Raw genomic sequence first — 16,322 nt, forward strand, 5'->3', positions numbered from 1 at the left:
TTTTACTGTCTAAATGGGGTGCTTGTTTGTACATTAATGAACTTAAATGATTTTAGCAAATGGCTGCAATATAACAGAGTGGAAAAGGTTTTGTGTTTGTAAGGGCTGTGTTTAAGTCTGAGGGTTATTATCTGTTGGAGCAGAGTGTGGTGGATAATGAATGCCTCCCTAACATTTCAAATCAATATAATCAAATAAGGTCACATTATGGTTATGGATGTTTTCACTCACGACACTTTGTTTTGCTCTACAATAAAACATCCACCAATACCTGCACCACAGCTTTGCTCTAACGTAATAAAATTACACAAGACAGCTTGGATTCATTAGGTTCACTTTAGCCTTCTTTAAAGAAAAGGAGGTCTTCTTGACAGCAAGTAAACATCTAATAATAATGTGACTGTGAGAACCTTTAATTAGATTAGATCAACAATAGGTAGAACTTAAGGTCAGAGACAGAAAACGTGTAATTATTCCCTCCATGCCTCCTGCCAGTCTCCTCTGTACCTTTCTAGAAAGAAAAAAATAACTGAGTTTGCCCTCCTTCTGCTGGATTCTTCCACAGCATCATTCAACCCACCTCTCCTCCTCACCCATGAACACTTGTGACCATCAGTGAATGAGACGTATCAAAATGATGGGATTGTTAGAGATTCTTTAACTAATTTGGTGACAATGCCAGGGACTAAGTGGGCGAGATATGGAAAAAATACAACAAAGAGTGGGCAAAAGGCGTGTGCAGATTCTGTAAGTGCGAAACACATACACATGGTGCAGATCTTGTTCAACATACACGCGCTGATAAAGATCAAAGAAACAGCACTGTTCTTATAAACCACAATTATTGGACGTTAAATTCAAAGCAAAACCTATTTGAAAACAAGACAAAGGAATGAGCTGAAGGTAACAGCCTGTAACCTTAAGGACTCAAACTTTGGCACAAACATCCACTTAGACACAAATATGAGCTGAAGAAAGTTGGTGCAGTCACTGACTGCAGGTCTGTTCCATTCTGACGGATCCTTGTTTCGCTCTTCATCTTCTGTGCTCATCCATTCACATGACAGTCACAACCCTTCCCTCTTAGAAGACACAAAACGGCATAACACTTCATACCATTGGTGCAGCCTGTAATGTGTTATCTTTAGCTGCAAAGCATCTTTGCTGTAGTGGTTTACTGCTTCAGAGGCATTAATTACAAAGCATACACTTGACTACACTGTATGTAATACTGTGCTGAACATAAACATATAATACACTGTTTCAGCGTCGTGTCTGTAACAGCTGCTGCTGTCAGGCAGCTGCACAAACCTCCGTTTCCCCCAAAGCACGTCGCAACAAAATTCCTCAGATGCCCCAGTTCCCTCCCAGCTCTGAATGTAAACACATGATTTGTTTCTGATGGATGGAACTAAGAAACTGTTCACTGTAATGCAAGAAATTCAGCTGAGGAATGACAGACAGACAAACAGATTCATGAAACTGAGGGCATGACTGAGGATGGACAGATCTGAGGAAAAACTGGTCATGAAAGTCTCCAGCACCTTTAAAGTGTGTGTGGGGGGGGTATTTCAGGAAAATTTTAAGATTCAACTTTAGCCTAGATTTTCTTATGCTCCCATGTCTTGGGAATACAAAAATGTGAAAAAATTTCAAATCAAGCCCAAACACCCCCCCCACACACACACCACACCACCCTGAAAATTACTTTTTCAACCCTGAAAACGTGGGGTTTTGTCAACTTTCAAACCTTCTGCACTTTTGATAAAGTACAATGTGTCAATCTGCTCATGCTGGGAACTTCAATGTTTTTGTCAGACATGTCAATGTCTTCAGAGTGCTGGGAACTACAAAAGGTCCAATTCCAGGTCAAAGGTCCAATTAGAGGTCAAGGGTCACCCAAATGGTCCAAATGCATATTTGATGGAACTCAGCTGTTCATGTGGGTTCTTCCAAATGTTGGACTCAGGTTCTGTCCTCAGAACACATCTACTGACCACAAACAACTGACATTCAATCAGACACATTCAACACAACTGTTTACTCATGTATTCTGCACAGACATGAAAACAGAACAGACGCAGTTTGACAGCACTGACATTTACATGAATGTGTCCTGTGGGTGCAGAGGACAGACCTGGAGCCACAGACACAAGGACCTGGGTTCAGTTCAACACCAGGACATGGGGGAGGAGCCTTTCATCCATGGGGGTGGGACCTTTAGTCCATGGGGGTGGGACCTTTAGTCCATGGGGATGGGACCTTTAGTCCATGGGGGTGGGACCTTTAGTCCATGGGGGTGGGACCTTTAGTCCATGGGGATGGGGGTGGGACCTTTAGTCCATGGGGATGGGACCTTTAGTCCATGGGGGTGGGACCTTTAGTCCATGGGGATGGGACCTTTAGTCCATGGGGGTGGGGCCTTTGGTCCATGGGGGTGGGACCTTTAGTCCATGGGGATGGGACCTTTAGTCCATGGGGGTGGGACCTTTAGTCCATGGGGATGGGACCTTTAGTCCATGGGGGTGGGACCTTTGGTCCATGGGGATGGGACCTTTAGTCCATGGGGGTGGGACCTTTAGTCCATGGGGATGGGACCTTTAGTCCATGGGGGTGGGACCTTTAGTCCATGGGGATGGGACCTTTAGTCCATGGGGGTGGGACCTTTAGTCCATGGGGGTGGGACCTTTAGTCCATGGGGGTGGGACCTTTAGTCCATGGGGATGGGACCTTTAGTCCATGGGGGTGGGACCTTTAGTCCATGGGGATGGGACCTTTAGTCCATGGGGGTGGGACCTTTAGTCCATGGGGATGGGACCTTTAGTCCATGGGGGTGGGACCTTTAGTCCATGGGGGTGGGACCTTTAGTCCATGGGGGTGGGACCTTTAGTCCATGGGGATGGGACCTTTAGTCCATGGGGGTGGGACCTTTAGTCCATGGGGATGGGACCTTTAGTCCATGGGGGTGGGGCCTTTGGTCCATGGGGGTGGGACCTTTAGTCCATGGGGATGGGACCTTTAGTCCATGGGGGTGGGACCTTTAGTCCATGGGGGTGGGACCTTTCTGTGTGCAGTTTACATGTTCTCCTGTGTCTGTGTAGGTTCTCTCTGGTCCTCTGGCTCCTCCCACCATCCAAACACATGCTCTGATAGGTTAATTGGTTCATCTAAATCCCCCATAGGTGTGAATGTGACAGTGTGTTTGTCTGTGTATGTTCAGTCTGTGATGAACTGGTCACATGTCCAGGGTGAACCCCGCCTTCACCCATAAGTAGCTGGAATAGGCTCCAAGCGACCTAGTGAGGATAAAGCAGGTTCAGAAAATGAATGAATGAGTGAAGTGTTAGTGATTCCCACCAAAATGAGTGCTAGTGTTTCCCTCACACTAATGGCAGCAAATTCAAATGGAATGTACATGTTGTAATCTTTAGTCTGTAATGTGTCTTTAAAGGGCCAAAGGCCTTGGGGGATCCCACCAGGAAACCAGAGGAACACAACTGAAGACAGATTTGATAAAATGTCAGAATGGTATGAATTTTTGAAAAAACTAGGCACTTTGGTGACCTTTAACCTCCAACATGACCTTTAACCTCCAACATGACCTTGACATTAGACTTTTCATAGTACAAAGTACTATTAGCATGATATGGCACTGACAAGATCATGAACTGTCCCATCATGAACATATTTAGACACTGCACTGGACAAAAGAGTGGAGGTGCTGGGAAAGAGGAGATTTTCAGAGTTAAAAAAGTAATTTCCGGGGTAGGGGGGTTTTGGACGAAAATTTCAAAAAAATTATACAGGACTGCTTAGAACATCTTGTTACATCAGAAAATCAGGGCTAATGTGGTATTTGATGTTAAGCCCCCCCCCCACCCCCATTTCAAGGTGGGGCCTGAGATGTTTTCCTGGAGTATTTTTTACTATATTCCTTAAAATCCCCTTCACACCCTGATTACAACTAATTAATTAAATTCTCTAACACAAAAACATTTAAAAATGAGTCTCCTGTGGAATGGACAGGACTGAAAAAACACCATCCAATCATTTTGAGCACCCACTCAAAATGACTGAATGGTGATATGTCTATCCAACTCAACTGCCGTTGGCCCCTCCCCCCTTCCCCCCTCTGTTCGTACCCCTCTTCGTGCATGAATCATGCGTTCCCAGAGGCTGGAAGCGTTTGTACAGGAATTGACGGCAGAACGTGGTTATATTAGTTCTATTAGGATGGAAAGTTCAGCGGTACACTGTTTAGTCACAAACGTAAACCAGTAGGAAATGTACTGTTAGTCATATAGGTCTGAACTGGGGCTGTTCTGGAAGAGCGGGGGGGTTGGAGGAGACTGAAGGAGGTGTGCATGGATACGCCAGCCGGAGCCTCAGCCGGGGCCGGAGCCTCAGCCGGGGCCAGAGCCGGGGCTGGAGCCGGAGCCTCAGCCGGGGTCGGAGCCCGAACTGGGGCCGTACGGGGACGGAGCAGAGCCTCAGCTGGTGAACTGTTGCTGTTCAGTGCTCGTGAACCCTCGGGAACAAGCATTGCACGTGCCAGTACTCTGGGGGCGTGGCTTCGGGGGATGTCTGAAGATGATGATGATGGCTTTGGACTTTTGAACTGAGTATTTTCAAAATGCAGCTGCTCGAACCGTTTTTCTAAGACCTCGGACCCCACCTTTAAATATATCACACAAACTTTCTATATTTGTTATTATAACTGCAAAACCGAAGCTTTACAGGTACAGTACGTAACTTTTGCATGTGCATGAACTAACTTCATTTCTAAGTCACAGAAAGTTAGTAGGTGCATTTTGGCCCAAGTGTTACTAGCAAATGCACCTCAGAAAGATCAAAAACTTCAATTTGACAGGTTTCACTGTGGTTGAAAACGTAATGGCTAATTAGATGAAGCTTTGGTCAAATCCATCACTGTGAGTCAACTGTATCAGCCCCCTGGCGTCAACGAAGGTTTTCTTAACCCATAAAGACCCCCTGCTACTTTTGCAGCAGTTCCCAAATGATTTTTTCCTCTATATTGAACCTTTCTAAAGTGATTTCTCACCATTGATTATAATATTATCCTCCTTATTTTGTATTTTTCATTTTCCTATATTTAATTCACTGATCATGTAGATGTTCATTAAAGCTCAGATTAAATGTATGGGTTATTCTATCAGAAACAGAGAAAACTGAAGAAAAGGTGACTTTTGCAGCAAACATATTGTTAACTGAACATAAGCCCAGTGTTTCCATCCACTGTCAGTGATCCAACTCCATGGGTTTTACTGGTGAATCACTGCTGGAGAAGATGACGCTGTTTCCACGGTAACTATGGAGCCTCTGAGCGTCCAAATATGGTCATATCTGATGCCCATGAAGAACTGTATTTGACTTACGTTTACCTCCGCCAAGGAGGTTCTGTTTTTGTCAGTGCTGGTTTGTCTGTCTGTTTGTGTGCAAGATAACTCAAAAAGTCATGGATGGATTTGGATGAAAATTTCAGGAAATGTTGATACTGGTATAAGGAACAAATGACTGAATTTTGGTTGTGATCGGGGGTGGGAGGGCCCACAGGGGGGCCCACTGATCGGCCTTGGTGGAGGTCTGCACTCTCTGAGTGCTTCTAGCGTTGACATGTACTGATAGGATTAGTGGATCAACAGGTATGAAACAGTTTAGGTCAGTAGATGGTTCTGGTCACCGGAGGCTGTTTGGGTCTTTAAGGGTTCATGTTAACCACATTCAGTCTTGTGGTTCAGTAAAGACAGCGAGAGTTCAGTGACATGTTTGGTGACTTTGGTCATTTTTATTGTTTTGATGATAGAAAGAAGAAAAGACTGAGTTTGGTCCGTGGCAAGGCATGATGGGAGCTGCCTTAAATGAGCATCACCTGTCATAATAGCTCAAGCTGCCATTTGTCTCACAAAAGTATTTATTTAATGGTGGGTTTTATCAGGGGTGTGGACAAGACGTTAAAGATCCTAACAGAGGTTTGTGACTGTTTATTCAGTGAACTGAAGCCCTCCTCTCATAGGACTCCAAACACAGATGAGCCTCTGGTCCCCCTTCCAGCATATAGAGGGTCTGCACATATGTGACGTCCCCCCCAGGCCACGCCCCTCTAAGCCCAGGCCACGCCCCTCTCAGTCAGACTGAGTGTCTTAAACCAACCTGCTCAACATGACAGAGTATAGCAGTAAATACAGCCAGAGCAAAGGAGCATGGGAAATCTGAAATTAAATGAAGGACAGTTGGACTGGACATGGATCTGGACCAGCTACCAAAGAACAAGTGGTCCATGACCACTGACATGTGGACACACATGGAGGATCCAGACCTGATCCAGGGGGGAGGGGATCAGCGCTATTTGGACCTGAAACTAATATACATGGTTTCATCAGGACTGACAACCAGGGTCCAAAACTAGGGCCCAGAACCAGCTGATCCAAAGGGTCCAAAACTAGGGCCCAGAACCAGCTGATCCAAAGGCTCCAAAACTAGGGCCCAGAACCAGCTGATCCAAAGGCTCCAAAACTAGGGCCCAGAACCAGCTGATCCAAAGGGTCTAAAACTAGGGCCCAGAACCAGCTGATCCAAAGGCTCCAAAACTCGGACCAGAACCAGCTGATCCAAAGGCTCCAAAACTAGGACCCAGAACCAGCTGATCCAAAGGCTCCAAAACTAGGGCCCAGAACCAGCTGATCCAAAGGGTCTAAAACTAGGACCAGAACCAGCTGATCCAAAGGGTCCAAAACTAGGGCCCAGAACCAGCTGATCCAAAGGTCATTTCCAGTGGACCGTGGACTGACCCCAGTGAATATATGCAGGATCTACTGGGACTGAGCAGATTTACTGAGTCTAGTTCAGATCCAGTCCTTTATCCAACACAGATACTACTGCTGTGGACCAGCAGGGCACCACTGCATTCTGGGAAATTAGCAGATTTACACCACCTGGTTTAAATTAACACATTATTCTGATCATATTTTGGCTTTAGTGTCAGAATATGACGACTTTAATCTAATAAACCAATGACATTTATGTTAAATTATGAGTTTTTTTTATAACTATGACTTTTTTCTCAGAACATTGTGATTCTTTTTGTATTCGACTTTATTCTCATAAAATTCCAGGTTTTATCTCCATATTTTCTGACTTTCTTCTGGTAGTGCCCAGTGTTTTTCTTTTCTTCTGTGGTCCTAATACTCCGTCGTAGCTTTATTCTCCAGTTCCTCCGTATTTGTAAAACTAGGTTGGCCTCAGTTTCAGTTAGTTTACTAATCATGTAGGAGCACAAGGTTCACAATCACAAAATGAGACAAAAACCAGGAAAGATCTGATCATGAAACCAAGAGCTGCACTAAGAAGGACCGTTAGCCAAAACAATAGGTCATTTCAGGTCTGATTGGACCCAAAAATACAGCATCAGTGAATGTTAGCTGACACCAAACAGGACCCACAGATCTAGGTTTGGTTTCCTGGATTTGTGGATCCATCTCCTTCTGTTTTCTTTGTCTTTGGGTGTCTGTAAACGATAGCTCCCACTGCTTTAAGAACCTGAAAATACAACCAACCAACAACAGCTCTGCCCCATTTTGGATTCAGTATTGTTCTTCAGTTTAGACAGGATTGAAGCTGTCACTCATCTGCCTCTGTCTGACACTCAGTGGGCGGAACCGCCATGACTTCCGCTAGCGCTGACGTCACATGCATACACTTTATTAAAGCTACACTTCCACCTGCACACTGACATCTTTCTTCTTTACACTGTTCATCTTTGTATGTACTCATGTTTGTTATGTTATGGACTGTATGTACATACTCTGTTTCAGCTTCTACCATGTTGAAGACAATTTGGTTCCTCTTTCTCATGCTCTCAGCATGAGGTGAACAGATGTAGTCCTGAACAATGATCTTCCATTTCCTCCGACAGAGCCAGCCTCGCATGAAACTCTGCACCTGAGGAGGAGATAAGCCACAGAGTTTACACCCAGACAAAGACCTATTAGACACACAACTGAAACCACAAATATCAAAGTGCACAACCTAGGATGGAAAGCACATAAACTAGAATTTTCAAAGAAAATTATTATCATTGATTTAATTAATTAATTTATTTTTTACCTTTTTGATCTTTTTAATATCCGGGTCCTCGTTCTCATGGTGAACATGGTAGGGTCGCATTCGTTCCTTAGTTTTGTTCAGAGCCACAATCTATCAAAAGACATAAAAACAAGATGAAGGACATTAAACACTATTTTCATAAAGTAAAAGAAATAAGTAATGAGGGGAATTTGCTTTAACATACCATATGTGAGAGTCGTACAATGTGTGTGCTGTGTGAGCAGTGGGTGTTTTGGTGTCAGATAAACATCAGACTTCCTCACCTCTGACGATCTCATGTGTTCATTCAGAAAGATAAAATGACAAAGGGGGGAGGGCTGCTATCAGCCGCTGCCAAACTAAGCAAATGAAGGCTTATGTGTACAGTACCTGATCACACATTTAAGCTGCACAAAGTGGGCACTAAAGACAACCACTAATCCCCAGATGCTCAACATGCTCTTTATGCAAACCACAAATTAATTAGGATCTCTGTGTTTTCTTCATTGTGTTTTTATGGTATCTTTACAAACATGAGCTGCTATCTTGAGACAGCAGACTTGGACATAAGAACCATGACATCATATATTGGCTTATGGACCTTTTTAAACCTATATTTTGGCCAAAAGTGACTAATATTTCCACAAGCACGTGGAGCTAAGAATACCTCTAATGTTGTAAAAACACATAATACATTGTTCAGTAACACTGTTATGTCAAACAATGTAATTTCAGCTACTTACAAAGTGATCACAAAACATACATCTGGGACCCAGTAATGTCATCTTCACTTAAAGCTTAAAAACAATTGATGCCAGTTGCCCTAATGAGCAGCAACAGGTGACAGTAAACTCCATGTCTACAGACTCCACTACCAGTAAAGTTTACTGTCGTCCCCTGAACAGTTGGCATGAACAGGGAATCTGAGTGCAGAGGCTTAAACCACTATTTATCCAGGCTGTACAAAGGAGCTAGGACCTGGGCTCTAACATGAAGCCAATGAGGATGTGTCTTCACCCATAAAGGCCCAGTGCCACTTTTGTGGACGCTCTCAAATCAATTATTTTCATTATTATTATTATTATTATTATTATTATTATTATTGTTATTATTATTATTATTATTATTATTATTATTATTATTATTATTATTATTTAACCCTTCTTAAGTGGTTTATCACCATTTATTCTAATATTATGCTCTGAATTTTGCCTAAGTGAAAATAAAGTATTTTCCTATATTTAATGTGCTGCACATTAAATATAGGAAAATACTTTATTTTCACTTACAAATGCATGCAGACGTCCATAAAAGCTCAAATTAAAGCTGAGGGTTATTCTATCAAAAACAGGGAAAACAGAATAAACAGTGTCTTTTTCAGTTCAGTCTGTCGTTAACTGAACCTAAGCCCAGTGTGTCCATCCACTGGCATTGATCCAACTCCATGGGTTTGACTGGAGAATCAATGTTGGAGAAGATGACAGCGTTTCCATGGTAACTACGGAGCCTCTGAACATCCAAATGGGTCATATCTGATGACCATGAAAAGATGACCAAGTGCATTTTACACCGATTATTTACATGTATCGATAGAATTAGTGGATCAACAGGTATTTAACATTTCATATCAATGAATGATTTTGGTCAGCGGTGGATGTTTGGATCTTTACAAGTAAACGTTGTAATACCAACTTTATGAAACTTGTGACCAAAGGGTCGTCACTTCAATTTCTCTGACAGGCAGAGAAAGTGTTGGTCAGTGTGCTCTTAAGCAAGGCACTTTACCCCACATCTGCTCCCTACATTGTGTGGCGTGCATGTTCAGCTAGTGATGGGTTCAATACAGAGGGTCAAGTTCAGTGTGTGTTGCATGTCCACATGTAGAACAGAGATTCTTCTCTTCTTCTCCTTGTTCTTCACTGGCAGTGAGTCAGATTGGCTCTGAACAGCCTTAAGTCTCACTAACTTTTTTTCCGTTCTCTTTTTCTGGTCTTGCCCATTTTAGTTTGAATTTCTAACAACATTGAACCTTAAACTGCATACGTGATTCCATGGTCCATCTGTACATGTTTCCCCGAGTGCAAAATACCTTTTTTTTTTTGCAGTGGTTGGTGAAGTTCACAGCCAGTAAGCTAGCATTTAGCATGAGCTTACCCATGACCCCTTACAGATGGCCCTGACCCTACCTACTACTCCAACCCCACCCTTCACTTCAAATATGTACATAACACAAACTACTCCATTCAGATTGGCAGTTCACAAACCAACAGGAGACGTCACTGTTCCTCTGTCCACCCATTATCTCCAGTCTAAGACCTGCTCACATGTTTATTCACTGGGCACTTCAACATGGCCTCAAGTGGATACTCACTGAACTACAGGGTTTTGTACATCTGCAGTGGCTTCATTTTTCATTTTACAACCTGCTGCTTGTATTCCATCTTTCTAAACAGAAGCATACACAAGATAATTCAACCAGCTTTCAAAAGGACTACAAATGTTGTACATGTGGAGAAAAGCTCTGATGTGACATTGTAAGTCTGACAGTAGATAACACCACTTCAAAACAGTGAGACCAACTTCAAACCCAGTTAGTAAAGGCCTGTTCTAGACAACACTAGCTTCAAAGGAGATGGTTTTCTCTATTACTGTGCTACTTTCACCTATTTGTTCTACTTTAAGGATTCTTGACAAAACAAGTGAATAACAGAAAGCAATGAAAGAGGAAACAAAGCCATTTTCATCTTCATCTTCCTTTTCACCACTATCACACAAATGGCAGTAGGGAGGAGTCAGGCTGCCAAGTGTTGACAGTTACAGCGGCTACTTGCTTTAATTATTCATCAATACTGAGCAAGACACATCAAAAACCAAAGCATCAAGGGTATGTTTTAATGACGTGGATCAGCGACTGCACGCTGGCTCTTAGTCCTTTTTTCATGAACGATTACACAGGCAGATGTTTCCTGGTATGAATGTCTTTGGTTTGCATTTTTATTATTAACAGGGCTCACACTAGTGTATCCTGGAAATAATAATGACATCATAACAGCAGGCGGTAGGGGAAGGTATCTGCCACACTTGTTGCTCCAAGGGAGATTTAAAAGCAGAGTAACTGGCTAATGCTTTCATCCATACAAATCAGAATGTTATTTCAACAAAAATACCAAAATGGGCTCTTGGAGTAAGATGTTTACACAAGTGATTACTGAAACATACAAGCAGAGACAGTATTAGAAACACCAGTGTAAGTGTGATGTATGGAGATGTTGACAGCTGGTCCAATAAGCAAACAGCTTCCCCTGAGGCCAACTGCTGTGCAAACACAAACGCAATTTCAATCACACAACCTGTGGATGAACAGCAGCCCTGCTACGCCCTCCAGCTACATTCTGTGGCACCTAACATTACAGTGCATCTAGCATCCCAAATAAAAATTAAAACAGCTCCTTCATTTCAACATTTTCCTCATTAATATTTGAACATTTTCCTAATTAATACTTCACCTTTTCCTGGTAGAACTGTGTACTTTTGCACTGATGACAGGGAAGACATTGGCAGTATTAACTAGACTTCTGATCATGATTTGGTAACAGTGTAACCAGATGGATGCCACTGCAGTGCCTAGACCAGTGGGTCCAACCTTTTTGGCTCCTGACCCCATTTTAACATCACACATTTCTGTCAACCCCAGACATTCAAAATGGAGACTTTTTTTTTTTTTTTAAGCTCACACACACACACACCTAAATGGAGACATTTTTTGTTTGATTTTGGATCATGTAATAGCTTGCTATTCTATATTGCAAATCCACATTAATGTTAGAGGACATTTAGTCTGTATAATGTCTATTATTGTGGACATTTAGTCTGTATAATGTCTGTTATTGTGGACATTTAGTCTGTATAATGTCTATTATTGTGGACATTTAGTCTATATAATGTCTATTATTGTGGACATTTAGTCTATAGAATGTCTGTTATTGTGGACATTTAATCTGTATAATGTCTATTATTGTGGACATTTAGTCTGTATCATGTCTATTAATGTGGACATTTAGTCTATATAATGTGTATTATTGTGGACATTTAGTCTGTATAATGTCTATTATTGTGGACATTTAGTGTATATAATGTGTATTATTGTGGACATTTAGTCTATATAATGTCTATTATTGTGGACATTTAGTCTATATAATGTGTATTATTGTGGACATTTAGTCTATATAATGTCTATTATTGTGGACATTTAGTCTATATAATGTCTATTATTGTGGACATTTAGTCTATATAATGTGTATTATTGTGGACATTTAGTCTGTATAATGTCTGTTATTGTGGACATTTAGTCTGTATAATGTCTATTATTGTGGACATTTAGTCTATATAATGTCTGTTATTGTGGACATTTAGTCTGTATAATGTCTATTATTGTGGACATTTAGTCTGTATAATGTCTATTATTGTGGACATTTAGTCTATATAATGTGTATTATTGTGGACATTTAGTCTGTATAATGTCTATTATTGTGGACATTTAGTGTATATAATGTGTATTATTGTGGACATTTAGTCTATATAATGTCTATTATTGTGGACATTTAGTCTATATAATGTGTATTATTGTGGACATTTAGTCTGTATAATGTCTGTTATTGTGGACATTTAGTCTGTATAATGTCTATTATTGTGGACATTTAGTCTATATAATGTCTGTTATTGTGGACATTTAGTCTGTATAATGTCTATTATTGTGGACATTTAGTCTGTATAATGTCTATTATTGTGGACATTTAGTCTATATAATGTGTATTATTGTGGACATTTAGTCTGTATAATGTCTATTATTGTGGACATTTAGTCTATATATTGTCTATTATTGTGGACATTTAGTCTATATAATGTCTATTATTGTGGACATTTAGTCTGTATAATGTCTATTATTGTGGACATTTAGTCTGTATAATGTCTGTTACTGTGGATATTTAGTCTGTATAATGTCTGTTACTGTGGACATTTAGTCTATATAATGTCTGTTACTGTGGACATTTAGTCTGTATAATGTCTGTTATTGTGGACATTTAGTCTATAGAATGTCTATTATTGTGGACATTTAGTCTGTATAATGTCTATTGTGGACATTTAGTCTGTATAATGTCTATTATTGTGGACATTTAGTCTATATAATGTCTGTTATTGTGGACATTTAGTCTGTATAATGTCTATTATTGTGGACATTTAGTCTATAGAATGTCTATTATTGTGGACATTTAGTCTGTATAATGTCTATTATTGTGGACATTTAGTCTATATAATGTCTGTTATTGTGGACATTTAGTCTGTATAATGTCTATTATTGTGGACATTTAGTCTGTATAATGTCTATTATTGTGGACATGTAGTCTGTATAATGTCTATTATTGTGGACATTTAGTCTGTATCATGTCTATTATTGTGGACATTTAGTCTATATAATGTCTATTATTGTGGACATTTAGTCTGTATAATGTCTATTATTGTGGACATTTAGTCTGTATAATGTCTATTATTGTGGACATTAAGTCTATATAATGTCTGTTATTGTGGACATTTAGTCTGTATAATGTCTATTATTGTGGACATTTAGTCTATATAATGTCTATTATTGTGGACATTTAGTCTGTATAATGTCTGTTATTGTGGACATTTAGTCTGTATAATGTCTATTATTGTGGACATTTAGTCTATTTAATGTCTATTATTGTGGACATTTAGTCTGTATAATGTCTATTATTGTGGACATTTAGTCTGTATAATGTCTATTATTGTGGACATTTAGTCTGTATAATGTCTATTATTGTGGACATTTAGTCTGTATCATGTCTATTATTGTGGACATTTAGTCTATATAATGTCTATTATTGTGGACATTTAGTCTGTATCATGTCTATTATTGTGGACATTTAGTCTGTATAATGTCTATTATTGTGGACATTTAGTCTGTATCATGTCTATTATTGTGGACATTTAGTCTATATAATGTCTATTATTGTGGACATTTAGTCTGTATAATGTCTATTATTGTGGACATTTAGTCTGTATAATGTCTATTATTGTGGACATTTAGTCTATATAATGTCTGTTATTGTGGACATTTAGTCTATATAATGTCTGTTATAGTGGACATTTAGTCTGTATAATGTCTATTATTGTGGACATTTAGTCTGTATAATGTCTATTATTGTGGACATTTAGTCTATATAATGTGTGTTATTGTGGACATTTAGTCTGTATAATGTCTATTATTGTGGACATTTAGTCTATATAATGTCTGTTATTGTGGACATTTAGTCTGTATAATGTCTATTATTGTGGACATTTAGTCTATATAATGTCTGTTATAGTGGACATTTAGTCTGTATAATGTCTATTATTGTGGACATTTAGTCTGTATAATGTCTATTATTGTGGACATTTAGTCTATATAATGTGTGTTATTGTGGACATTTAGTCTGTATAATGTCTATTATTGTGGACATTTAGTCTATATAATGTGTGTTATTGTGGACATTTAGTCTGTATAATGTCTATTATTGTGGACATTTAGTCTATATAATGTCTGTTATTGTGGACATTTAGTCTATATAATGTCTGTTATTGTGGACATTTAGTCTGTATAATGTCTATTATTGTGGACAGAGGAAGTAAATCCAGGTGTAGATTAAAGGTCAGGATCTGTCCAGTCAGTCCAGCTGGGATTTACAAGGAGGACAATTAATACTGAACAAACTAGAACTGAAACTATGAATGATGAAAGAGCTGCAGCATCTGAAACTGGCCACAGTGAACATGTGACAGATAAACAGAATCACAGAGAAACAGAACCAGACATAAACAGAACCACACATGAAAGGAACCACACAGAAACAGAACCACAGTGAAACAGAACCACACATAAACAGAACCACAGAGAAACAGAACCACACATAAACAGAACCACAGAGAAACAGAACCACACATAAACAGAACCACACATAAATAGAACAACAGAGAAACAGAACCAGACATAAACAGAACCACAGAGAAACAGAACCACACATAAACAGAACCACACATAAATAGAACAACAGAGAAACAGAACCACACATAAACAGAACCACATATGAACAGAACCACACATGAACAGAACCACACATAAACAGAACCACAGAGAAACAGAACCACACATAAACAGAACCACAGAGAAACAGAACCACACATAAATAGAACAACAGAGAAACAGAACCACACATAAACAGAACCACATATGAACAGAACCACACATGAACAGAACCACACATAAACAGAACCACACATAAACAGAACCACACATAAACAGAAAAACACATGAACAGAACCACACATAAACAGAACCACAGTGAAACAGAACCACACATAAACAGAACCACACATAAATAGAACAACAGAGAAACAGAACCACAAATAAACAGAACCACAGAGAAAGAGAACCACACATGAACAGAACCACACATAAACAGAACCACACATGAATAGAACCACATATAAACAGAACCACAGTGAAACAGAACCACACATGAACAGAACCACACATAAACAGAACCACACAGGAACAGAACCACACATAAACAGAACCACACATGAACAGTATCACACATAAACAGAACCACACAGAAACAGAACCACAGTGAAACAGAACCACACATAAACAGAACCACACAGAAACAGAACCACACATGAACAGAACCAAATATAAACAGAACCACACATAAACAGAACCACACAGAAACAGAACCTCACATAAACAGAAACACACATGAACAGAACCACACAGAAACAGAACCACAGATAAACAGAACCACAGATAAACAGAACCACACATAAACAGAACCACACATAAACAGAAAAACACATGAACAGAACCACACATAAACAGAACCACAGTGAAACAGAACCACACATAAACAGAACCACAGTGAAACAGAACCACACAGAAACAGAACCACACATGAACAGAACTCCACATAAACAGAACCACACATAAACAGAACCACAGTGAAAAAGAACCACACATGAACAGAACCATACATAAACAGAACCACACATGAACAGAACCACAGTGAAACAGAACCACACATGAACAGAACCACACATAAATAGAACCACACATAAATAGAACCACACATGAACAGAACCACACATAAACAGAACCACAGTGAAAA

At 39.9% G+C, this 16,322-nt stretch overlaps 1 protein-coding gene across 5 annotated transcripts in view; it reads right to left on the minus strand.

The window, feature by feature from the left end:
- The window catches only part of rasgrf2b (Ras protein-specific guanine nucleotide-releasing factor 2b), a 179,615-nt gene that overhangs the window by 94,431 nt on the left and 68,862 nt on the right, over nt 1–16,322 (minus strand). For all 5 annotated transcript variants that reach the window (XM_030142633.1, XM_030142634.1, XM_030142632.1 and 2 more), the window contains exons 4-5: nt 8,125–8,214; nt 7,823–7,959 (exon numbers count right to left, since the gene is read on the minus strand). In XM_030142633.1, the coding sequence (XP_029998493.1) occupies nt 7,823–7,959; nt 8,125–8,214 (227 nt within the window). The remainder of the gene's footprint in view (nt 1–7,822; nt 7,960–8,124; nt 8,215–16,322) is intronic.

This window comes from Sphaeramia orbicularis, chromosome 9 (genome assembly GCF_902148855.1).
Source record: "Sphaeramia orbicularis chromosome 9, fSphaOr1.1, whole genome shotgun sequence".
NCBI classification, from domain to species: domain Eukaryota; kingdom Metazoa; phylum Chordata; class Actinopteri; order Kurtiformes; family Apogonidae; genus Sphaeramia; species Sphaeramia orbicularis.